General features: G+C 48.3%; 2 protein-coding genes across 4 annotated transcripts in view; one reads left to right on the plus strand and one right to left on the minus strand.

Annotated features, from left to right (window-relative positions):
* DSCAML1 (DS cell adhesion molecule like 1) overlaps positions 1-26,747 on the minus strand; it is a 388,366-nt gene that overhangs the window by 328,068 nt on the left and 33,551 nt on the right. For all 3 annotated transcript variants that reach the window (XM_001158737.6, XM_054661640.2, XM_063783415.1), the window contains exons 2-3: positions 23,351-23,668; positions 19,701-19,847 (exon numbers count right to left, since the gene is read on the minus strand). In XM_001158737.6, the coding sequence (XP_001158737.5) occupies positions 19,701-19,847; positions 23,351-23,668 (465 nt within the window). The remainder of the gene's footprint in view (positions 1-19,700; positions 19,848-23,350; positions 23,669-26,747) is intronic.
* CD3E (CD3 epsilon subunit of T-cell receptor complex) overlaps positions 18,941-26,747 on the plus strand; it is a 541,795-nt gene continuing 533,988 nt past the window's right edge. The window contains exon 1 of the mRNA XM_063783440.1: positions 18,941-18,946. Coding sequence (XP_063639510.1) covers positions 18,943-18,946 — 4 coding nt within the window. The 5' untranslated portion in view covers positions 18,941-18,942. The remainder of the gene's footprint in view (positions 18,947-26,747) is intronic.

Below are 26,747 nucleotides of genomic sequence, written 5' to 3' on the forward strand. Positions count from 1 at the left end.
TCTTCAGAGGCAGAGGCTATCCTATTGCTATCTGGGTTGTAGAAAACTATTATTATTCTTATTTTAGACATGAGAAAGTTGAGAAATTTAGGTAAAGGGCCAAGGGCTACTAAAAGCCGGTGACCAGAAAGAGCCAACACCGAGAGGTAGCTGGTGAAAAACCCGGTTCCAGATGGTGCTGGTGGAAACAGCATGTTCAGACCAAGGAGGGGGTGATGGCCTCACTCTGCCCTCTGCTCACACCTTTTGTGGTGTGGGGCACTCACTTTGGGAAAGACTTTGACACAACAGGGCATGCTCAGAGGTGGCTCCCTGGATGAACTCAGATCCAATGAATCCTAGGTGGGATTGCTGTAGAATTGGGGTTGCTTTGACCTGGAGGATGGGACACCAGGGTGGGGTGTGGGAGATAGAAGAGGATGGGCACTGTCCTCAAGAACTGAAGGTGCAGAGAGACAGAAGGAAACATCTGTGGAAGCTCAGGGTGGGGAGTTGGCCGGAGGAGGACCTACGGGTGGAATCTCACAAAAGCAGATTTTAGTCCCCCCATCTAAGAAGGAACTTCAGAGGACTCCCTGAAAAAGCAAAAAAGAAAAAGCAGCAGCTACTTTGCCAAGGTACCTACACTTAAATATGACTTTTTGGTGTTCAAAACTACTTCATATCTAATCTTCTTAACACATATTTGACAATTTAGAAAATGATGGGAAAGAAGCCAGAAATCATCTCTAATCTCACTATCTAGAAATAATCATGACAATCACTAATAGCCTTCACGTATTTCTTTCAAGATATCCATCTAGGATCCCAACACAATAGAAATGATAAACACTCAAGGGGTGCTGGATATCCCAAACACCCTGCATTGACCAGGACACATTCTATGCATGCAACATAATACCACATGTACCCCACACATATGTAAAATATTATGTACCAATACAAAAGATATCCATCTACAAGAGGTATAGAGCATACGCATTTTTAACCAATTAGGAGCCTATACACACACACACACACACACACACACACACACACACACACAATTATTTTTCCACCTAACATCATATTAGGATCTTTTTCTCTGTAAGTTAAAAATGCATTAAAAATATTTCCTTGTGGCCGGGCATGATGGCTCACACCTGTAATCCTCAAAATCACCTCAAGCATTTTGGGAGGCTGAGGCGGGCGGATCACCTGAGGTCAGGAGTTCAAGACCACCCTGACCAACATGGACAAACCCTGTCTCTACCAAAAATACAAAATTAGCCAGGTGTGGTGGTGAATGCCTGTAATCTCAGCTACTCAGGAGGCTGAGTCAGGAGAATCGCTTGAACCCAGGAGGTGGAGATTGCAGTGAGCCGAGATGGCGCCATTGCATCCAGCGGGGATAACAAGAGCGAAACTTCACCTCAAAAAACAAAAACAAACAAACAAACAAAAAACGGTCAGGCATGGTGGCTCACACCTGTAATTCCAGCACTTTGGGAGGCTGAGGCTGATCACAAGGTCAGGAGTTCAAGACCAGCCTGGCCAAGATGGTGAAACCCCGTCTCTACTCAAAATACAAAAATTAGCTGGGCATGGTGGCAGGTGCCTATAATCCCAGCTACTCGGGAGGCTGAGGCAAATAATTGCTTGAACGTGGGAGGCAGAGGCTGTGGTGAGCCAAGATCACGCCACTGCACTCCAGCCTGGGCGACAGAGTGAGACTCCATCTCAAAAAAAAAAAAAAAACAAATTCTACCGTAAGTTATTTAATCATTCCCCTGTTTATTTGAATTTTCAGGGTTGTAAATAACATTGCAGTTGGCAGAACTGTTTTGTTTTGTTTTGTTTTTTGAGACGGAGTCTCGCTCTGTCACCCAGGCTGGAGTGCAGTGGCGCGATCTCGGCTCACTGCAAGCTCCGCCTCCCGGGTTCACGCCATTCTCCTGCCTCAGCCTCCCGAGTAGCTGGGACTACAGGCGCCTGCCACCACGTCCGGGTAATTTTTTTGTATTTTTAGTTGAGATGGGGTTTCACCGTGTTAGCCAGGATGGTCTCGATCTCCTGACCTCGTGATCCGCCCACCTCGGCCTCCCAAAGTGCTGGGATTACAGGTGTGAGCCACCGCGCCCGGCCGGCAGAACTCTTTATTGCCATCTTTGGTTATCTCTTAAGGGATAGAGCCTTACAGACACGGACATCTGAGACTTCAGATACATATTGCCAAATGCTTTCCAGAAAAGGTATGCTGGGGCCTACTTGCATGAGCAGCATGTGAGCGTCCCCAACTATGCGTTTGCTTGCCAAAATCACCTCAAGGGTTCCCTACAAACAGTACTCCTCCATTGAGGAGGAGACTTGATACATCGCTTTTCAGGAGACCGTCTGTTACATGCCTACCCATGATAAACAAGGTAGCAACTCCATCTTGCAAACACACACGCTGATATGCACATTAACTAATTCTGTCCTCTTTGTAAACTCTGGCGATACTTCTAGACCTTAGAGGACCCCAATACAAATCCACCCTGTTGAGAATGAGACAGACTCCCTCACCCTGTAGCAGGATGCTTCTCGAGACCCGGGTCCCCGGTCCCATCAAGGCTGTGAGTGGCATCTATAAGAAATACCCAGGGCATTAGGCTTCATGATTTCCAAGGCCCCCTGTAGCCCTGACAAACCAATTCTACCACCTGCATGTACCACCTGTGAACTTGGGTGTGTAAGAGGGAGGGGGAAATAGAGGAGGGGCAGGACAGGGGAGATCATTGTTTCAGGATACATTGGAACAAACCTAGGTGCTTTTAAGAGCTAAAGCAAGAAGGCAGCAGCTGTTGACCCTGCCCCGCCCTCTGCCCAGGACACCCTCTGTTCTCCGACCCTGAGGGGGGCCTCGTCCCCAGGGCTGGAAGGCAAGCAGGGGATCACCTTTCTCTCTCAGGTTTCCCTGTTGGCTATGACCTCGACTCCCAACTTTCTCTTGTAATGTGAGCTGGAGCTGGGAGTAGGCTTCTCCACAAGGGCGATCATCCGGGCCTCTTGAGGCCACCCATCCCTGCCCCGCAGGCCCACTCTCTTGTCTACAGGCTGCAGATACTGACTGACTCCCTCTCTGGACGGGAGGACAGAGGGCTGCTGGGTCACTCCTGCACCCCCAGCTACAGGGAGCAGCGAAAAAAGAAGGCCTCACAGCCCCATAAATACTCCCAGTATTCTTAATTTTCAGTGGCCTCATGCTGAGTCTCCAGGCCCTCATTAAACTGGGAAACAGATTACAACAGGATCCCGAGGCAGACACATTTCTTCCCCTCCTGTATTTATACCACTTTTAATTGTTATTTTACAACAGTTGAGAGCACCAAGCCCTGCTCAAGGTGGCCCTGGAAGAGGGGGCAGGAAATAAATACGGCACAGAGGGCATTGCTGAGCACCTGACCCCTCCCATCTCCATCAACAATAGCCCTCCAGAATCAGCCCCCAGACCTCGCTTTGACCAACAACCTCCTATCTCCGCACTCCCATTCCCCCAGCCCTAGATTATCACAGTGGGATGCGAAGTCCACCTCCACCATCCTAGAACTTTGCACATGGTGTTGAAATGGTTTGTTTTCTAATGATACATATCGTGCATACAGAAAAGCATAAAAATAATGGAAAGAGACCCATGTTTCTTTTGGCATATTTTCTTCAGATCGTTTTTAGAAGAAACATTTTAAGAAAGAAGACATTCTGAAAACAGTTGTATTTCCCTCTACCAGCCCATCGCCTCCTCCTCAGAGGTAAGCGCTACCCTGAATATGGTGTTTATCATTTCCATGCATGTTTTTATACTTTTGCTACATATGTATGCATCCAGAAACAATACAGAGGACTGTTCTGCATGTTTTCAAACTTTGTACAAATGGTACCATAATGTATGGCATCCTTCTACAATTTGCTTTTTTCTCTTCAATCGACGCATCCACACTGATTTGTAAAGCTCTGGTTCATGCATTTCCCCTGCAGCATAGTATTTCATTGTGTGAGTATAACATATTTAATGTGCCAATATTGGCTTCCGATTTTTTGCTATCACAAACATGGCTACGATGACTAATCCTGTCCATGTCTTTTTGTGCACATGTGTGAGTTTCTTTAAGGAATTTAAATTTTTGAGCTCTTTCTTATCTCTCTCCCCTGAAGGGCACAGACCTGTCACCATAGCCAAGTTCCCAGAGTAATGCAGGCACATGGGCACAGTTTGTCAAACTGGACCAATCTGGAAGGGACCTAAGCGATCATCTATTCCAGCCCCTTCACTTACAGATGAGGAAACTGACATCCAGAAAGAGGTCATAACACTATTTAGAGACAGAGCCGGAAGTAGAAACCCCATGCCCTTTTCCATTTTTCTAGCCCTATCCCTACCACACTCTAGGATAGCCAAAGACTGTTACAAAAATGATCCAAAGGAGAGAGGGGCATAAAGAGGTCACATCTGGATAGTTGGCCTCTACAAGGGGGTCTCATATCAGGATACTCATCCGATAAAATGAAGCCACACTTGGACACACAGCCCACCGAGGAGTACTCACATCTGAACACCCAGCCTCCAGAGGAGGTCTCACACCTAGACTCACCTTCCAGACGAGGTCTCACACTTGGACACCCAGCCCCCGGAGAAGGCGTCAAACCTGGACTCACCTTCCAGATGAGGCCTCACACATGGACACCTGGCCCCCATAGGAGGCCTCACACCTGGACATGCTCAGACCAGGGCCTCAGCTCTGGACACCCAGCCCCCAGACTGAGGCCTGCCTTTTGTGTTCTTCCCTTCCTCCTCCTACAGAGAGTTCAGTCCAGTGGAAGACCCTGGAACCAAGAACCAGGAGCCCCAGATGTGATGGCCTAGAGACAGATAGTGGGCTCTGATACCACATGGCTTGGATTGAGTCCCAACTTTATTCTTTCTGCTATGTGACCTTGGGCAAGTTACTGCACCTCTCTGTGCTTCATTTTTTTTCATCTGTACAATGGGAATGATGGCTGGGCACGGTGGCTCATGCCAATAATCTCAGCACTTTGGAAGGCTGAGGTGGGAGGATCATTGTAGTCGAGGAGTTCAAGACCAGCCTGGGCAACATAGTGAGATCCTGTCTCCACAAAAAATTAAAAAAATAGCTGAGTGTGGTGGCGTGTGCCTGTAGTCCCAGCTACTTGGGATGCTGAGGCAGGAGGATCCCTTGAGCATGGGAGATGGAGGCTGCAGTGAGCTGAGACTATGCCCCTGCACTTCAGCCTGGGTGCTGGAGCCAGACCTTGTCTATAAAAGAGAAAACACAAAAAAGTGGGGATGATAACAATTCCACCCACCTTATAATGTACTGGGGAGACTAAAAGAGTCAGTTATATCAAGCTATTCACACAGTGCCTGGCACATGGCAAGTGCTGTGCTTTATTCTCCCTGCACATTCCACACAACAACCAGTACAGCATCGACTCACTCCACGCAGCAGGATCTCATCTCCCAGTCGCACTCTGCTACTTGGCCTTGGGCAAGACATTTCTCTGACCCCTAGTTTCCTCATCTGAACATAGTGATGACACCACCTGTCACAAGTATAAAATGAGATCAAACAACTCAAAGGGCTCTGACAAGATAAGTTCATAAAGCAGACATGGAGTGATTGTTTTATTTATCTCGTTCTGGTCTGCCGGTCGGGCCAAGTGTTTTCCCATTCATCATGGGCTATAGACCATGAGGAAACAGATAAAACACTCTGTCTTTAAAATGTGAGGTTGCGTCTGTGACAGTGCCTGGCATAGTCTCTGGTCCACAGTCCAGAAGCTGAATAAATTGGTGCTTGCTTCCTGCTATCAATAAGTTTTTTTTTTCCTTTCCTGAGTCTGGAAATAATTGCAGAGGTAAAGCCATTGCCTCTGGCCTTTGTTTGCTCATCTGTAAATGGGGGTAATTGTTTCCATGCTACACGGAATCATGATGAGAATCAAATTTTATATATATATGGGCCGGACACAGTGGCTTACGCCTGTAATCCCAGCACTTTGGGAGGTGGAGGCGGGTGGATCACTTGAGGTCAGGAGTTTGAGACCAGACTGGCCAACATGGTGAAACCCCATCTCTACTAAAATTACAAAAATTAGTCAGGTGTGGTGGCAGGTGCCTGTAACCCCAGATGCTGTGGAGGCTGAGGCAGGAGAATCACTTGAACCCATGAGGTGGAGGTTGCAGTGAGCCAAGATTGTGCCACTGCACTTCAGCCTGGGCAACAGAGTGAGACTCTGTCTCAAATAGTAATAATAATAATAATAATTTAATATATATGAAACTGTGCTATAAACAGAAAGGCACAATACAAATTTGACTATTATTTTATAAAAAGTGAGAGACTATTTAGTTTGCCTTAGATCCCCACGTTGCTTAAACTCTGGGTATGCCATGTGGGGTCCTTCCTCCCACAGACCTCTCTGGTGAGCTCCCACATTTGCCTTGCCGGTTCCTGGGGTTAGGGCCAGCAGCCCGAGGAGGGGCACAGGAGTAAGACGGGAGTGTGGGGTATGTGACAGAGGCAGCTCTGGTCCCACCCACCTGAAGGATGCCCAGTGATAAATCCTGGGAAATTCTCAAATTTGGAGTCCCCTGGGGAGCTTTCGAAAACCACCAGTGTCCAACCCTGACCCCAGAACAAGTAGATCAGGATCCTTGGCAGTGAAACCCAGGCATCTGCAGTTGTTAAAGCTCCCTGTGTGATCCCAGTGGGCAGCTGGGTTCCGGGCAAGGGAGGCTGTGTCAGTGAACTCCTGGAGAGCTGAGAACAATGGGAGACATGGACTCCAGGAGGCTGAAGCCAGGGATGACCTCCACTTTTCTGGAAACATCCTTGATTACTGAAGACCAACCCCTAAAATTCCTTCCAAACCATGCCCCACCCAAAATCTTCACTGGCTCCCCATTGCCCTTCAATACATACAACTCACGCAGCATCAGTTATATCCCACCTGTGATGCATCCTGAGCCCAGCCAGGCTGCTTTTCCCCAAGAGCAGCCCATTGTTCTCAGCTCTCCAGGAGTTCACTGACACAGCCTCCCTTGCCCGGACCCCAGCTGCCCACTGGGATCACACAGGGAGCTTTAACGACTGCAGATGCCTGGGTTTCACTGCCAAGGATCCTGATCTAATTGTTCTGGGGTCAGGGTCGGACACTGGTGGTTTTCGAAAGCTCCCCAGGGGACTCTAAATTTGAGAGCTGGCAGATCTAGAACACTCTCCCCTGCAGGAGCTCAGCCTGCCAAAACAGACCCCTTCTCCAGGACCCAGGGGGAGGTGCCATTTCCTACAGGGCATCTTCTCTAATCACAAAAGATGGGTGTCCCCCACCTCTCAGTCCCCCAAGAACTTGATTCCTTTCCTGCACCCTCATCACACTCTTGTGTGTTGTGTTGTTGCCTTGTGTTGGGGTCACCTGTGTCCCATACTCATCTTGCCTATTAGACCCTGAAGGCTGGCACGGTGCCTCCAAATGTTTCCATACCTCTGCCCACCCTTCTTACCCCTAACAGGGCTCATGAAACAGTGGTTCATCCAAGGCTGTCCCTAAAATTCAAAACACCAAGGCGTCTTTCTTAGGTCCCTGCTCTGGGGCACTGCTGGGGTCTACATAGGTAAGTCTTTTTCCCCTTTCCAAGGGTAAAAAAAGATTAGTGTGTGCATGAGTGTGTGAATACATCTATGTACCTATTCAATATGTACAAATTACATCATGCATGCTATTTATACACATGCACGCATATATATTTTAATTAAAATTAGTTTCTTTGGTGCGTGGGAAGAGGAATTTCTCCAAATCCCTTGAGATCCTCAAGCAGAGACCCTTGGGAATCACTGTCTACATAACACAGCACCCATCACGCACACAGGAAGCACTCAGAAAACATTTGCTAAATTAAATAATGAACTAAAAATCCAATCAACGGATTGCTGCTTATGCCAACCTAGGCATTTAGATAGATTTAGGGGATGACATCGATGTCAGACATGGCTGGCACAGCTATGGCTGGCACAGCTACAGGCTGACGGAACCAGAAGCTGTGGTTTTGTGTCCCTTCCTGGGTGCAGGCCCTGAGGTACAACCATGCTCCATCAGGCTTTGCAAAATGGCTTTCCTAGGCCCGGGCAGTAGCGGCAGGATCTGGAACATTCTCAATGCAAGTCTTTTCCCTTTCCGTGTCCCACTATGAGGGGCGGTGAAGAGGGACCCCAGCCACACGCTCTTAGAAGGGATTCCTTTGTTACAAAGTCTCAGAGAAGCCCCCAGACTCTCACATAGAATGAAGCTCACTCCACACCTGGCAGAGCCCCAGACTCCACCCACATGCATGGCCGCCTTCATGGCCACCCACTTCGACAGGCCCTTCTCCCATTCCGTTGTCTGCTTCTCAGTGGTCTCTTCAGGATTCTGGCAGATCCTGTGACCCTAAAGGCTTGGGTATTCAGACATACTTTGAGCCCCAAACTGCTCTGAGCCGGAGGTGAAGAGGAGGAGTCTCTAGGTGTGAGAGGAAACACCTCAACCTTAGAGGCCTTTGTCCAGGCCCAGGGCCCCTCCTGCCCTCCATACTGGGATGCAGAAGCTCTGTGCCTGGCTCCAACCGGCTTGCTATTCCACGGTGAAAGTCGAGCTTGGCAGCTACAGAGACCCGTATTTAAGTTCCAGAGGCTTCTGCACACAGCAAGATGCCAGGACCACAAAAGCCAAGAGCGTAATGGGAGGCTTGGGCTTTGGCCTTAGGGGGTAACATTAAGGGCGTCCCTGCCTCTCTGTCCCACCATGAGGGTCTGGATCCTCCCCATCTAGCCCTCAGGCCTTTAGCCCTGAAGGTCGTATGAGCCTGTGACCCTCTGTGTAAGAGGAGCAGTGTCTGCCCTCCTAAATGCTCACACCTACGATCACACCTATGTTCTCATTCCTCACAGAGACCTCCCAGGCCGCACAGCAAAGACGACTAATGCTGGGGCAGCTTGTGGACATGCGTCTGTCTAGCCCTAGGAAAAATTGAAAACCTACGCATAGAGAAACTGTATGTAGAAAACAGATCTATACAGAAAAATACATTATATACATGGAAAATGTATTTTCTCTATACAGAAAATGAAAGTACCCGATTTTGAATCCTCACAACTGAAAAAAGTGCAGCTCAGAAAGGTTAAGACCTTGGCCAGGGTCAGAAGGCAAGTTAGGTGCAGAGTCAGGGTTGGAACCCAGGTCCCTCTGAGGCCAGAGCCCACAGGATTTTGCTTCTCTAAACAGCTTCGCTTCATCACAAAAGAGACTCCAAGCAAGCCCCACTTCTTCAGAGCAAAACAGGAGCAGATGGTGGCTTTTTTCCAGCAACCACGGAAACAGGTACAACCGCACCTGCCCCTTCATTCTCATCCATCCCATTTACAACTTAATCTAAAGGATCAGTCACCTTCCCAGCTAAACCTTCCTCTAGGCATTCGACAAACATTGCCTGGGTGCCTACTATGTGCTCATACGCAGTGAGCCTTGTGGCATTGCGGACGCAGTTATGTTACCCAGCACAGGCCTCCGCACAGAACCGCAGCACCGTCTCCACCAGCTCTGGCTCTCATTGATACATAACAGAGTTCAAAATCACAGGCTTGGCAGGAAGTGCCATCTATACATAGCTCTACCATTCTGTAAGCACCGTTGGCTTTTTCTGAATAAATGCTACCCTACATTAAATGCCAGAATTCGGCAAGCAATACTGCATGTTTGCGATGAGATTGAGAACTAAAGCAAGATTGATTTTGATGTGAACACCAGCAAAGCAAATGGGTTTTTGAAAACCCTATAATTTCCCTGCAACCCTTGACTTCACTAAACACACATTTTTAGACTACAGCACAGTTAGGTAGGCATTAAACAAAAATGAGGTAGTCTAATGATGATTTATGTGTAGGATAACCTTCTATAAAGAATTCCGTTCTGATTTCAGGGTAACTTTCAGAGGTGCCAACTTAACCAAACAATGCTGCTTGCTCTGTGTCCACCGCCAGGGTGTGATCCCGGGGCAGAGCATTTGCCTGCAATTGTCTTAAATCTGCTGAAATTCACCCAGGGGGTGCTCTGGAAATGCAGCGCCTGCCATGAACTAAATGGAAAAGCAAAACATGACACATGCACACGCCGCCAGAGGCACCTGTGAACACGAGACATTTCTGCTTGACTGAGGAGTGTGGCTGATGGTTCTGGAACCAACCAACTGGCGTGCAAGCGCAGAACAGCCCGCCTGCTGGGATATTGGAAGAAGTTCTAGGGAGCTGCGGGCATGTTCTCTGGGAGGGGGCGCTTTGAGAGCTCCTGGGGCATAGGCATCAAAACCAGAGCTCTGGTGTAACTCTCCCTGGCTGTGTGACCTTGAGCAGGTCCCTCAGTGCCCCCAAGCCTTGACTTCCTCGTCTGTTAAACCTGTGTCTCCCGCAGATGTGTTGGGGAGGATTCAATAAGATGATGCCAGTGAACGGGCTTTATAAACCAGAGAGCACCATACAAACCGAAGGTGATGCCGGCTGCAGGGCACAGATGGAGAAGTGGCCCAAGTTATCTCCAAGAGCTGAAACCAAACTGCCCTGGGCTCAGATTCTGCCTCATTTCCTCAGGGTATGGCCTTGGGAAGGCTGACCTCTCTGTGCCTCAGGCCCCACATCTGCAAAATGGGAATAATAGTAATACGGACTACATAGGGCACCTGTGAAGCTTAAATAAAATGATGGAGAAAAGCACTTATCACGGACGAGCTCAATAACTGATCACTTATTTTCCTACAAACCATTCTTGCCACTATGAGTATCATCTCAGTTTAGGGAGAGAATCCCATTGCTGCCTCCGAGTGCTTTCCTATAATCACTAACCTGCAACGTATGCTTAACAGCTTTGGAAGGTAGAATTTTCTCCACACTTCAAGGAAGAATACAAGATGTCTGAGTCCGAGGCTTCCTTTCTCAACAAAGCAAACAACAAACAAACAACAGCCAAATTAAGGACCAGCTGCCTTTTCCATTCTCTGACTGCCTTGATGAGGGAAACAGTAATTGCTGGGAGTTCCTAGGACAGCGCTCTGCCTGGAGTCACTGTTACAAGGAAGAAGGTTGGACTTTGGGGACAGAAGCTCTGGTCCATGCCCAAGCCTTGCCACTTGGAATCTGTGTGACCTGGAGCAAATCGCTCAGCCTCTCTGAATCTCATTTTCTTTACATCTAAGAATGGGGGTAGCATGTTTCCCTCCGAGGGTTCCAAGCATGATTAAATGAGATGACATGCAAGTGCCTGCCGCAGGACCCTACATACACTTATGGACTCATACATGTCTATTGTCTCCCCTCTCACTCCTCTTCTGCCTGCACAAGTCACTAAGCCACACTGCCTCTGTGTCCTCACCTATAAAATAGGCAAGGTAATGGGGGCTATTTTGAGGAGCCAGTGACATCATCTGAAAGCACTTTATAAACTGTATCGTTTGAGAGACAATAGTTTTTATTGAACCAGGGCTTAAGCACTTGGAGCAAATTAGACAACCCGCAGTTTGTGGAGTTGATATTTACTATGTTGGTACAAAACCGCACCTCCATTCCTTCCCTCAACAGAAAATGTTTATCAGGTACCCTGCAAGGTACTAGTGAATCTAGAGATTAATACTACATCCTAGGCACTTTGTTTCTGTCATTCTATTCAGTTATTATCATGGAATATTTGAGATAAAAACATGATGGTGGTGATCCATCTTGCACAGTCCTTTGTAGCTTTCTCAAGATCATAGTTACGTGGATTCGCTCTCCATCTGTGACTCCAGGACCACCACCCCTTTGGGTGGCTGCAGCCCCTAGCTTACCACCTCTAGCCCAGCACCCAGAAAGGGGAGCACAGGTGGTGAGTGATGATGCCAGATGATGGAGAAGATAGGGTGAGGGAGATGAGGTCTAAGGTTGGACAACTGCATGAAGCTAGATGGAAAATTTCTCTGATGCATTTAGGTGACTCCTTTCCCATCTAAGAATCTGAGTCTCCTCAGAGGCCCAATTTTTATTTCAAGGATTCTATGTGCAATAGGTTTTACCATTCCCATTTTATAGATGATTAAACTGAGGCTTTGGAAGTAACTTGCTCAAGGTCACCAATTAAGACTGGCAGACTCCACAGCCTGTCTTCTTTCCACCACATCCCACTATATCTTCTGTGAATTGTTTGCTCGTAACTGTTACCCAACTTTCTGTGGATTGTCTTTTTCTTGTTGATTTGCAGGAGTTTTAAAATATGGTGAAACCCCGTCTCTACTAAAAATACAAAAATTAGCCAGGCGTGGTGGTGTGCGCCTGTAATCCCAGATAGTCAGGAGGCTGAGACAAGAGAATCACTTGGACTTGGGGGGTGGAGGTTGCAGTGAACCAAGATCACCTGGGTGACAGAGCGAGATTCCATCTCAAAAAAAAAAATATATATATATATATATATAAAATATATATTTTATATATATATAGTATGTTAATTCTTTGGGAGATAATATAGTGCTGCACTTAGGAGCACAGATGATGGAGTCTGAATGCATAAGTTTAAGTTGTGGCTCCACCACCTACTAACTTTAAGCAATTTACTTAGCGTCTTTGTGCCTCAGCTTGCCCATCTGTAAAACGGGGGAATAAAAGTCCCGTTGTCTTCAGATTGCTGAGAAGGTGAAACAAGCTAAATATGTCAAACGCTTAGAACAGAGCCTGGCAACTTAGTAAGTGCTCAATAAATATTAGTCATTCTTATCATGTTGTCCCTTATTCTTCTTCCCTAGATCTAGGCAGTACCTTCATGAGTTAAATGGCCCAGTGACCTCTCAGGTCTCTCACCACTTCTTCTTACCCTCCAGCTACATTCCCAGATCACCCCACCCTTTCATTGCCCCATTTGCCTGTGCCTGCACTGTCACCTCCACCCAAAGTGCTCTCTCTGCCCTTTTGACCTGGTCACAGACTCCAGGGCCTGACTTGAGGGCCCGTCTCCTTCAGCATGCCTTACTGTGCGGCCATCAGCAGAAAGAGTGGTCCTGTGGTATCCTCCTCTTTGTGGGAAGACACTATAGTCCCAAGACAGAAGCCAGGAAAGGAACAGATCATGGCCAACCTGGACTCCTCTGCAAGGCCTGGCACTGTGCCTGGCACCCAGCAGGGGTCCAAGCTCCTTTTGTTGAATTGCCTCGGATCTATCATCTATTTCCCACTAGTGCAGGGTGACAATCCCAGCCACTTTTCTCCAGACTCATGAGTAGTTAAGAGCTTAGGTCCCCAGTTCTACATCTGAACAACAAAGAATCACAAGAGGAACACACAGAAGCAACTCGGCATTATGGAGGTGAAGGACCACCAAGATTAGACACTGGTAATGCCGCCGATTTGCCACGGGACCTTAGGCAGGTCTCCCAGTGTCCTCCATTCCACAGGACGGTTCAGTAGGGGAGAGACTGTCATTTTGTCATCACCATTAATCACTGGAGAGAAGAGAGGTCTGAATAAAATATGAATCCTGCCCCTGATGATTATACATTCCTGTAATGGGGATAACACAGACCTAAAAAAAAAAATTACAGGACAAAGTACGATTAGTGTCTTGAGCAAGGAACTGATAAAGTTTGGAGGGAGTCCAGAAAAGGAGCCCCTTGGAGTGGGTTAATCTGGGTGACTTTTAAATCCATTCTTAGCAGAAATCGAGGAAAGACATCATGGAAAAAGTAGTATTTGAACCAGACTTTGAAAGATGCGTAGGCTTCAGACAGACAAAGGAGGAAAAATAACTGGTATCTGTAGTGAAATACAAAGGTGCCCCATGAGTAGTTAAAATCATGTGCCCTGAGAGTGAGCAGGAGAGGAGAGAAGATGGCAGGAGACAGCATTGGTCTAGGCCTCGGTTTCTTTATCCATAAATGCAGAGGCTGAATGACACAGTCTCCAGGGAACTCTCCAGCTCTCACAGTCTGTGATTCCACATGTTCATAGCCTACATGTGGCCCAAACTGGTTTCCAGCACCGGCACCACCTCCCCTCTCTGTGCCCATCTCCCATTCGAGTTGGTGTAGATTCGTGAGAGCCAAAGAAGTGACCTTCATGTCAGCCTGAACAAAATGTAATTAATAAATTGAATCTGCATTCCAAAGCCAAACCAAGATCACATTTGTTTGTTGTATTGAGATTATCCATCCCCGTCCATCAGAGCCGACAACATGAGCTGAATCCTAAATTCCCAGTTTAGGACAGTCTTTGTGTCTCCCACGGGGCCAAAAACAGAGCCAGCGCCCAACAAAGCCTTCTTGTTAGGATGGCTGTTTTGTTCACTGGTCTTTAAGCTGGAGATCTGTTGCCCTTCAGAGGAGCCCAAGCCTCTGGTCACTGCACACACAGTCAGAGGTCAGCACAAGGGTTGGTGGCAGATTTCTGTTCCCAGGCAAGTGCAGGAGACAGAGATGGGCCCTCCTATGTGGAAACCTAAGGACACCCGATTCCTAATGATTCCCAGTCTGCTCCGGAGAGGCGGTGGGAAGTAGAGGAACCGGAAGACCGGCTCACATCCGGGCCACATCTCTTATTAGCTGTGTGGCCTTGGGTAACGTGCTTAACTGCTCTGGGCCTCAACATCCTCATTTATAAAATGAGAAAATAAAAACAAAAACAGAACATAAAAACATTATCTCTCTTAAAGGGTTATTGTGAGGATTACAGATAATATATATAAAATGCCTAACCCAAAAGAGGTCTCCATACAGCATAGGTATTATCATTAATCTTGTTATTATTATTATTATTCCTCTGTGACAGTCCTATGCTGGTTCTGAGGATAAAAAGATGAAAGATACAGTTGTACACCCTCCTGCGGCAGACAGATAGAAATAACGGACTAGGACGCAAGACAGAATGAAGGCAGGGCTCCAGGAATGAAACCAGGGTAGTACTGTCTGCCCGGCAGGCCTATGTCTGGCCTCGTGGAAGAGGGCATGTGGACGAAGTGTAAGGGACAAAAGAGGGGCAGGGTGTCAACAGAGAGAGGAGGGGGCCACTGTACCCCAGGCAGAAGAGATCGCTGAATTGAATGAGAGCTATGAAAACCCATTTGGCACCCTGGAACTCTGGAGTCCATTATTCTAGGGAGGCTGGTAGTTTACTTTGCTCTCTTGGCCAAAGGTGGGCTGCAGGGAGGAAGCACTGCCTGATAGGAATCCTTATACGACACTAAGAGACCTTTTCTCATGTCACAGGACCCCTCTGGCCAGAGGCGTCCTTGCCCGTGTCTCCCTACCCACAATAAACAGTGTCCTCAGCGCACTTTCAGCCTGGCAAGGCACGGTGACAACTCAGTATCCCCATTTGCATGGACAAAGGAGCTGATGCAGGCTTGTCTTCCTGAGCAGCAGCAGACACATCTGGCCTGCATCTGAGCAGTGTCCCAAACTCCCCGCTGGGGCCAAGATAGCCAGTCAGGATGCTGGGGAAGAGCATGCTGGGAGACTCCCACAAGGGGCCCACATTGATATAATCAGGTCTGGTGGAAATTAAAAGCTATTAGGAACGGGGCCGGATTTATCTTTATATCCAATAACATGTATTGTAATGGTGATCATGCAGATGGGAAATTAAACCACATCTCAGCTTCACTGGAGGCGTTAATTTTAATTTATGTTTGTGCACAGCCTTTGGCCCTCTTACCCCAACCCTGCCAGCCTTGGAGAGCCAGTTCACACCAGGATCAGTTCCCTGGAGAGAGAAGCAAGGGTGGGAGTCTGCCAGATACAAAGTGAGAGGCTCTATGCTTTACACACATCTTTAAACAGCGGATGGAAAGATGACCCACTTGAGGGAGTGGAGGCGGGTATAGTAGGTGGCTGAAGGGTAGCACTTTGGGCTGTTTTTCCAGACTCTCCCTGCCCTGGGCAAAGCACAGCCAAAAAGCTGGTGAGAGTTTCCTTTGCCAGCTTCAGGATAGCCAGGGATAGCCGGGAAGGCTAACCTGTGAGTAAGCACCCAATTCATGGAGATTGTTTTTGGTCCCAAGCCTTCAATTCTTCCCAGACTCCTTCAGAAAGAGGCGTGGGAGAGCCAGCTCCCATCCACAGGGGCTGCACCCACATGAGGGCCCCCTCCTCCCAGGGCACCTGCATCCCCAAGGGGATGCCTCCTGGGGCTCTGATGGGCCCACACCAGTCTCCCTGCTCCTTCTGTGTTCCAGCTCCTGCTGGACTTGTGGTTTGTGAAGCTGAGCCCAGCCCTGCAGATCCAGAAATCAAAGTCAACACAGTTCCTCTGGCTCCAGAAGCTGATCCTGAAGTGTCAGAGGGAAGTATCCCTGGCTCTTCCATCCTCCATTAACCTTCAGGGCAACTTGCCATGTAATCTTCCCCTACCATGAGAAGTGCCATCCAGCCTCCTCACCTCAAAATGCACACACACACACACAGCACACACACTGGGCATAGTGTGAATATGGTTAGTGGAAAAAAATCCTATTTTTATAAAAAATCAAACTACTTTCATTTGCCAAAATTAAAGCATGTGGCATGTGGGCCCGAGTTCTGGTCCTGGACCTACAGAGCCTGGACAAGACAAAACTCCACTCTCTCTGGCTCTCATGGAGTCCTCCATGATCATGCTAGTTGGATTTCTGCACTTGGAGAAGACTGGCCCTGGATCTAACATGTAGCTGTAGAATGATCTAGAATGATTATAGATGGGGCTGGAGGGCTGGGCAGGAGAGGAAAATTCTCCAATGCCAAACTAAAGAAAGGGGTTCTGCAAAACCGAAGTTTAACACAGCCCTGCAGATTAGCATCAAGGCCACTTTCCTGATAATTATGCCCTATGGGGCCACCAGCCCAGTCTTGACATCAAAGATAGCCCTGAAGCACCAACTACAGGGGCCGCCTGGGGGAAGCTCCCTGCCTCCAGCTCCTAAGCACAGGAACCAGTTAACCTTCCTTCTCTCCTATCTGATCTGGTCTTCTCCCCATCCCATGCCCAGCCTGCTGTCTTATTCCATGTCTCTGTCCATGCCATTCCCCAGATTCCTCTGGAATTCTTCCAGCCATCCATTCATATACTCACTGATCATTTAGTGAGCTTTTATTTACCCTGAGTGCAGAAAGTGGAGATGTGTGGATGAGAACAATCCAGTTCCGGCCTGTGGGAACTGTAGTCGTGTGGGGAACACAGACACCATTCCATACCAGAAACACACACCACTGCAGCAAACCGCAAGCGCAAATGCTCTCTTCCACCTAATAATCGCTATAACCTGTGCTCAGCAAGTGTCGGGCAGTGTTCTAGACATTGTTCATATATTGATTCATTTCATTCTTACTCGAACCCTATGAGTCCGTTTTACAGGTGGGGAAACGGAGGGGGTAAATGACTCACCCAGCTAGTAAGCAATGGAGTGAGTCTTAAATGCAGGTAGTCTGGTCCCAGATTCTAGGCTCTTAATCACCACACTGCACTTGGTTCCATGAAGCCATCCCTACATCAATTTGTCCCCCTTCCTAAAGCCAAAGGCCTCACTGCCTACAGTACACATTCAAAGCCTCCACTGTAGCCAGAGTAACACTTTATTGGATACATTTATATGGTAGGTGAGGCACGTCTGTGTGGGGTTAAGCACACAGGTTGAAAAAACAGACTCTGGTTCCAGCCCCACCCTCTGCTCAGTGTGATTCAGAAGGTACTTCACTTCTTTGAGCCTCAGTTTCCTCTTCTGTAAAGTGGAGAGTGGAAAACACATTTACAGACTTTTTGTGATGATAAAAAGAGATCCTGTATGGAAGTTTCTGAGCCCTGTACCTGGGATATAGTAAGCACTCCCCAAATTTTAATGCAATAATTATCATTATTTAATGGATGTAATGCTTAGTCTATAAACTTAAATATATAAGAAATACCACATTTCTTTATGTTCTTTAAATCACCTTAAATCTGACTCTGCTAGATAGGCAGGAGATTGTCCCCAACATTATTGGGGCTTCTCCCAGGGTATGCCAAGGTCCGAGGTACCTCTGCTCCTCACCAGCCCATGGTCCCTGCCTGAATGATTGCTTTGGCTCTTGGGCTGTGCACCTCACGACTCATTTGAACCCAAGAACCCTGGCCTCAGTCTCAGACCCTGCAGGACCCCACACAGCCACCCCTGCGGGGTCCAACCGCTTCTTCTGGCTGCATCCATGGAGCAGCCTTCAGCACCATCCTCATCCCTGGCATCCTTTCATCTCCTCTTTGTTCCTTGCCCTCAGAGGCTCTCCTCCCCAGACAAAACACCCTTCCTAACCTTTGCTATTAGCCTATGGTTTTACAAAAGACAGGAGGAGCAGCTGTCTTCCAGGAGCTTCGAATTCCCATCCTGCTACAAGCTCTGAAGTCAGGAGATATAATGGCCTGGCCATCTGCTTGGAACTGAGAGAAGGAAAAAGTACTGAGCGTAAAAGGCAAATTAATGTCTCAAAGAAAGTCTCCTGCCGCATTAGCTGTCAACACGCCAGAGCATGGTTCTTGTCCTAGGTACACATCAGAACCACCTAGCGAGCATTGAAAAGGCTGATGCGCAGGCTCTACTCCTGGGAGAGTCTAATTCAGTTGATTTGGGGCTAAGCATTGGTGTTTCTAAAGGAGCTCCTCGGGGATTTAAATGGGTAGCAGGCTTAAGAACCCCTGCTTTAAAGGTTCCATGAATAGAAGTCTTATCTTCCCCAACTAAATCATCAACCTTGAGGAACAAGAATCATTTCAAACAATCAGTTATGAGACCTTAATGCTGAAAGGGCATTCAGAGATCACCTGGTCAAGTTGCTCCAATTTACAGCAAGGGAAACAAAGGTCCTTGGTAGAGAAAGGAAGAAAACGCAGCAGAACCCCTGCAATGTGCGGAGATGAAGAAATGGGTGGTGGAAAAATCCCACAGTTTTGTACATGGAGGCCTAGAGGTATTTTAAGGACCCGAGGTCCTCTCTTGGGGCTTCTATACCTGTTTTCCTGTGGCAGACACAACCCCAGAGAGGTAAAAGGAGCCAATAATGAGGGACTCGCAATCACGGCAGCTGTAATGAGATGAACCCACAACATGGTATGAACCCAATTTCCCAACATCAGCCTAAATGCAAGGCCAGCTAGAATTCCAATGGAGTCTTTAGCCAACTCATTCAAGAAGGAAAGAAGGAAAGTCCCCATACACATGCTTCCTGAAGTCAGGTCCTCCAAGGAGGCAGTGCTCACTGTTTTAGTCACACGACGCAGGAACACAGACCACAAACCCGCCTCTCATCCCTCCTCCCCTTGCCACCTTTCGCAGGTAAGGTGCTTCCAGCCTTGCCTCTCGTCCCTCAGGGCTGGGTCAAGCAAAGCCCCAGCAGTCAGAAAGGATGGGGCTTCCACTGCACTCGGTGTCTGATGGGACCCTCACAGACCCAGTCAAGACCACCAGTGTGTGAGTCTTCAACACCCCACAGAGAGACGTGCCAGACCAAGACCAAAGACTTTTTTTTTTTGGCCAAAGCATCACCAGAACAATAACAAGTCACTCCCCAGAGCCAATCTCAAGATCTTATTGAGCTCAACAACCAGCTCAGGCATCTCTACTTTATCCAGTCCCCACAGAGGGAGCACCTCTGTCTGCCGCAGCCCCGGGACGCTTCTTACCTGGGATGATGGAGACTGTGTCTTTCTCCCAAGATACAACGCTAACATATTCCTGCACTGAAGAGGGGATGAGGCACTTGAAGACGGCCACGTTGCCACGCATTGACCTTTGATCCTCCACCCGGACGGTGTAGGGTTCCCTGAAAACTGCAGAGAGATTGGCAGTGGGGAAGAGAAGAGTGTCACAAGGATGTGGTGAGGGTCCCCAGAAAGGAACAGGGAGTCAGCTCAACTCCCTCTGCTCCTTCAGCCTCACCTTCCCACTTCTTCCTTCCCTCCTCCTGCTTAGCCAGCCTAGAAGCCCCTGCCATGATCTTGTTCTTGTCTGGGCAACTCCTTCTCCATCAACCTCCTCCCCATCCTACTGGGCAGCCTTTTCTCCCTCAAAAATATCTGGCCTCCCTCTGCAAGACCATCCATCCAAATTCCTACCTTTCCCATTTCGGTATTAGCAAGTCATATTAGATTGTAAGAGCCTTGAGGGCAGCACTAAGCCCTGCAATGTTATATTCACCAAGGGGATGTGCAGGTAATAAGGAAATATGCTAGAATTCCCCTAAGAAAACCAAACCGGATTTCCTGCATTATTGCTGGACCCAGGGTGGCAATTATTTTGGACATAGTGACCATAATGCACCCAAATAAAACCTGTGACACATGCTCTAACAATTGAGTTTTGGGCTCCTTCAACATGAAAGGCAGCCTGGGAAATGCAGTTCAGATCCTGAGCTTACAAGGACAAAGGGAGAGAATGTTTGGGACTATGATTGTCTCTGAACACACAGAATCCTAGAGACATGGACACAGTCTCCAAGATTCTCCAAAACAGAGCATTCTTGCTGCTTTCTTCCTGCTTCTGACCCTGGCTGCAGCCTCTACAGCACCCCTCCCTGACCCCCAGACTTGCCCCTGCTTTCAGAACCATCCCTTCCCCCACCGTGCCCACCTCCTGCCTCAGCTGGCTTCTAGGGCACTGCCACCTGCAGCCGCTGTATGTGTCTGGCCCTACAGGCAGGCAGACCCAGCCCTAGGAATGGGACCAAGGCTTCTGCCTCTGCCTTGTCCTCCTCTGTTTGGCCTCTCCCAGGCCTCGCTTGATCCTTCCACCCCCTTATCTGCCAAGCAAAGCTGGAACATCCAGAGCCCTGCTGCCTCCCGACCTTGTCCCTCAGCAGGCACCTGGGCAGCATGCCCTCCTCCTCTCCCTGCCATGGTTGCCAGGGTGACACTTAGGGCCCTGGCAGCCCATCCCCACCCCCTGACTGTGCACCTGCAGCCCCTCTGGCATCATCAAGAGTCTCTTAATTGACTGTGTTTCCAGTCAGCCTGGCTCTTCCCGGCCCTCCCTCGGCCTTTATTCTTTCCCCTTCTCCAAGCTGTGGCTGTGATGAGGAGAAGATGTGGTTGAGGTGGAAGAAAGAGAAGAGAGGAGAGGCACTGGTGGCTCTGTGGATCTGTGGTCCAGCCCTTCCAAAGGTTTGGGCAGAGCCCTGCCTCCAGATATGGGAGAGCACAGAGGAGAACAAGGGGAATGGACCCTGGAGGGAGGCAAGGTGGTGGAGTGGAAAGAGCGGGCTGGGGTGCACGCCACCTGTGATGTCCCAGGGAGTCAGCCGAGGTTAATGGCTAACGGCATCTAACAAGCGGGCCCTGCCTCCTCCACTGGCCCACTGTGTGATCCTGGACAAGGGTTGGTTAACCTTCTGGAGCCCCAGTTTCTTCATTTATGAAAGGAAATCACCATAAGAGCAGCGTATAAAAGGCCCAGCCCAAGGAAAGCACTTTGGCAATGTCACTTTTCATGATAGCTGCACCTCTGCGATTAACTGGCTATGTGCCCTTGGGCAAGTGACTTAACTCTCTTTGTTTTAATCTCTTCATTTGTGAAAACACATGTATAGACTTACTGTGAAAACTGCATCCTAATCCAATGAGGGGGAGGTGACAGGAAACATGGTCCCTTCCCCTTAGCCCAATCCTCCATGTTGTGGAGGCTAGAGCTGGGCTCCAAACCCAGGCCTCAGGGCTCCCAGCCCAGCATTTGGTGCTGCATTAGGGGTTGAGCCGTGCAAAGCACTTGCTCCTAAAAAGAGTCCATGGGGAGCCCAGGGAGAAACCCCGAGCATATCTCTGTGTTCTAAGAGCTCATGGTCTAGCCCCAAACCAACCGATGGAATGAAGGACAGCTCTCACCCCACCTCACCCCTACACACTCCCGTTCCCAGCTACTTTAAACCTTGCTCTTATGAGAGGTGTACCTAAGGGAAAAGGACCCCAAGAAGTCAGAGAGGGTCTGTCACCACATGCTGGTTGGGAGGCCTTTCCCAGAACCACTCTCCCTGGTTGGCGCAACACAGTCCCTGGAAAAGATGGTGTGACCTAGCCCTGGCACCATTGCAGTGGGCTGGGTCTTTAAGTTGAAAAGCTCTTCTAAGTTGAAAACCATTCCCAAAATGTCAGTGCTTTATAATGATCTGAGACCCACCTTACCATTGATTGTGAGACACCAGTGTACCCTGGTGTCCTAGTGAAGAATGGCTGATCTTAGCTGTCCCCTTGGCCTCCCGACCTAATCCAGAGAAATAAGACTTTCTTTTTTCTTAAAATAGACCACCTGAGAAACCCTACCTCCTTGCCTCCACCTACTCTTCCAAAGACCAAAATCCTTCACTGCTAAAAGTCTTTCATCGTGAATTTTACCAAAATGCCTTTTCTCATGAGATATGTCATCCTCAGACATCCCCTCAGCAGTAGAATGGACAAAGAAAGTGTGGTCTAGTTGCATGATAGAACACTAGGCAGCAGTGAGAACAACCAACCTCCCACCACACACAGCAGCATGGGTAAATCCCATAAGCAGAATGGTGAGCAAAAGGTCTAGACAATATACACCGTTGGACACCATTTGTATAAAGTTCATAAATAAGCAAAATATCTACATTGTTAGAAATCAGAATAGTGGTGGCTCTTAGGGGAATAGTGTCACAAAAGAAGCTTGAGGAACGCTTCTAAGGTGCTGATGTTGTATTTCTCAATCTCAGTGTTAGTTGAAGTTTGTAAAATTTCATCAAGCTACATACTTATAATGTGTGCACTTTCCTTTATATATTATTTTTCAATAAAAGGCTTCAAGGAAACCTCACTGCGGGTTTTCTATAAGTCAAGGGGGCTGAAGTGAGCACCTCATTTAAATGAGCGCCATCTCATTTAACCATCACTTGTAGGGATACAGAGGTAGGTACTTGCATCCACTTTGCAGATGGGAAAACTGAGGCTTAGGAAGGTGTCTTCTCACCACTGCACTCCAGTCTGGGCGACAGAGTGAGGCTCTGTCTCAAAAAACAAAAAGAAAGAAAGAAAGAAAGAAAGAAAGAGAGAAAGAAAGAAAGAAAAAAGAAAGAAAGAGAAAGAAAGAAAAGAAAGAAAAGAAAAGAAAAGGAAAGGAAAGAAAGAAAGAAAGAAAGAGAAAGGAGAAAGAAAGGTGTCTCTTATGCCTATGGACACACAGCAAGTGGTACAACAAAGATTCAAAAGAGAACAACAAAACTGTTATTGAGTGAATGACTTCTTGCAAGCCCCTCCGAATATCCTCAGAATGACGGCGCAGCCTCCTCCTGTGCCACTGGGGCAGCCAGTGTCTTGTCCCTTACCTGCTTTGACGCGGATGTTGGGGCTCCGGATCTTGCCGGCAGCGTTCTCCGCGGTGCAGAAGTAGTCATTGTCGTGGATAAAGCTATTGAAGGCGGATGGGGAGAAGGGGTAGAGCTGCAGCGTCCCGTTGGCGTGGACGTGCCGGATGTGCGGCACGTCGTAGATGTCGTCCCCCGTGGCCAGGTACCATCGAAGGGCCGCGCTGGGGGAGCCCGCGGCCGGGCAGGGCACCACCACCCCCACGGAGCTGGAAAAGGTCACCTGCTGCAAGGAGTCATTTACAAAGTAGAGGCTGGTGCCAACATCTTCAGGGCGGGCTGCAGGAGAGGCAAGGGGAGAGACTTGGTTAGCATGGGCTCTAACAATACCCATATAAGCCACGGAGGCTTGCGACAGGCTGCACTCATTCACCTGACCTTCAAGCATCAGTCATTCAGTAAGCACTTATTGAGCACTGACTATATACCAGGCACTGGCAAAGGTGAATCAGAGACAGTTCCTGATTTATAGAAAACCACAGCCTTCGGGTGCGGCGGCTCATGCCTGTAATTCCAGCACTTTGGGAGGCCGAGGCGGGCGGATCACCTGAGGTCAGGAGTTCATGAACAGCCTGGCCAACATGATGAAACCCCGTTTCTACTAAAAATACAAAAATTAGCCGTGCACACGCGTCTGTAGTTTCAGCTGCTCGAGAGGGTGAGGCAGGAGAATCGCTTGAACCTGGGAGTCGGAGGTTGCAGTGAGCAGAGATCATGCCACTGCACTCCAGCCTGGGCAACAGAGCAAGACTCTGTCTCGGAAAAAAAAAGAAAGAAAGAAAGAAAAAAAGAAAAGAGAAAAAAAGAAAATCCCAGGATTTTTGGAATTTGTTCAGAATCACACAGCTAAGGTACAGAACTAAAATGTGAACCCATTGCTCCTAAAGAGGATTATAGTGCTCTTTCTATCATCCCACAGATGAAAGTTGTAAAAGGTCTCAAAACCATGCTCTGAGATGAATGGCTACAGGAGCTGGATTGCTCGCCTGGAATGGAAGATGGAAGAGTGCAGGAGACCTTGATAGCTGATTTGGGAAATGCGTTGCCACAGAGGACTGAATGAGGACCAGCAGAAGAGTGGGTGGATAAGATCTAGACTTAGGGCAAAAGACCCAGCTTCTAAACCCAGTCCTCACACCATGTGACTGTGCAATTCCCTTCCTCACTTGGATCGTCTGCTCCTTCACTTGGAAAATGGAGGGAGTGGATGGGCAAGACTGCAAAGACTGCTTCAATCTCTGACATGGTGCCATTCCAACCCTCAACCACATGGGAGAATGTTCTTATGATTACAGCTGGCAGTGGCAGGGCCACCTGACTCGGAGGACTGGCCATCTGTTCCTCTTATCCCAGCATCAGGCCTAGATATTTCCTGCTCTTATCCCAGCAACCCTGAATGTTGGAATCAAGGGGTGTCCCCCTTCCTCTTGAGGAGCCTGCCCCTTTAAGAAATCCATTGCCTAGCAAGTGGACACCAACCCAGAGGAAGAGACGGCAGGGTTCCAGGTCTCTAGCTGGAAGCCACTCCCTCTCCACCAGGAAGATCAAGGAGCAAACAAACAAACCACTCTGCTGCTTGTTTAAAGAACGTTGCAGGGGACCCAACTTGACCTCAATTTCCACAACTTTATAGGATGGGGGAGGGCCCACATCCAGCCGTATTAATATTCTTGGCTTAACTGAACCGAGCCTCTGGGGAGAATATACCAGGCAGCTCGTTGAGGAAGGCCATTAAGCCTCATTGGTCAGAGCAATTCACATCGTCTCATAAAAAGCCGTGATGGAGCCATTAGCAGACGTGCTGGAAAACACATTTGCGGGCTTCTTGCTGCGGTGTCAGGAGCATCCTCTTAGCAGCAAATGCATTTGCTGTCCCCACCAGGCACTGCACTCATAGCAGCTAAAGACACTTTCTTGGAGAGGGGAGCCACATGGCCTCGCCATCCTCCTCCTCATGCTGCCTACTCGTGACAGTCATAAAGTTGGTGGCCGAGCAAGTCTGCTCTGCACGGGACCCTCAGAAGCTCTGGAAGCATGCCCAACTTGCTGTGGCTGTAGTGTTCCCCAAGAACATGAAATCATGCCATTTCACCAGGCAGCAAACTGAGGCTCGGGAGGTTTCTCTTAGAATATACACTTAGCAGGTCCCACTTCCAAGACTCTTCTCACTTTCTGAAAGCCTTCCTTACTGACATCCATGCAGCAAATATTTGTTAAGCATCTTCAACGTGCCAGGCACGGTTGTTAGGGACTTTACTTATATGACTTCTTTTAATATAACACTAAGAGACAACACTAAGAGACAGGTACTATTAGTATCCCAGTGTACAGATGAGGATACTAAGGCACCGAGAGATCAACGCAACTTACCCAAGACCACAAAACCAGTAAGTGAGGGCACTGGGACTCAGACTTTGGCAATCTGGCCCTACAGTCACTGTCTTAACCATTCTGTGATGTATGACCACAGTGTAACCACTGCAATAATAAAGAGGGACCTTCACCTTCCTCAGACACAACCTGGCCACCAACTTCCATTTTCAGCTGGCCAAGAACACACAGGTGCACACACACATACATGCACATACACGACACACACACTCCTTCCTGGGAGCGGTTTCTGTTGGATTCTGGGCATTTCAGACAATACTTTGCTTTTGGGAACAGGGACATTGCTCCAGGGTCCTGGGTGCCTCCTGAGAAACCTAGTTAATCAGGCACTCTCACCTTGGCAGCTTCATGGATTTGGGAGCCAAAATCCATCACAGTACAGAAAGACTCTACATTGTGCCTGTAAATGGACTTAGGAAGCCGAGAGAATCCCCGACAAGGAGGAATTCAGGAATTGATTCATGGGAGAAGGTAAGTAAGTTCTCAAGGCTAAGTATGATGTAGCCCTCTGTAATGATAATAGTAATAGCAATAGCCACCACTCCAGCAATAGTAATAGCCACCACTGACTTCATTGTTAACTACAGGCCAGGCTCTGTGCCAGATCCATTCTAGATACTGTATTTATATTATACAGATATTATATTTAATCTTCATAACTCCCTCGGGGGTGTTATTATTATTATTTCCATTTTACTGATAAGGAAATTAGGACTCTGAGAAGTTCACTAACTTCCCCAAAGTGATACAATGTGCAAATGCCAGAGCTGGGGCTAGAACCCAGCTTTGCCTCGCCTCAGAGCTGGGGGATGCACCTCCTGCTCTACTGCAGAAACCCCATGGAAGACAAATAAAACCACAGAATATGGTTTTTCAGGCTGGGTACTTTTCCCAACCATTCCTCCACCCCAACTGCATTCCAAACACACATTCCCACTCTCCTTCTCTCCTGGATGGAAATCCATTC

The sequence above is a fragment of the Pan troglodytes genome, chromosome 9 (genome assembly GCF_028858775.2).
Source record: "Pan troglodytes isolate AG18354 chromosome 9, NHGRI_mPanTro3-v2.0_pri, whole genome shotgun sequence".
NCBI lineage: Eukaryota > Metazoa > Chordata > Mammalia > Primates > Hominidae > Pan > Pan troglodytes.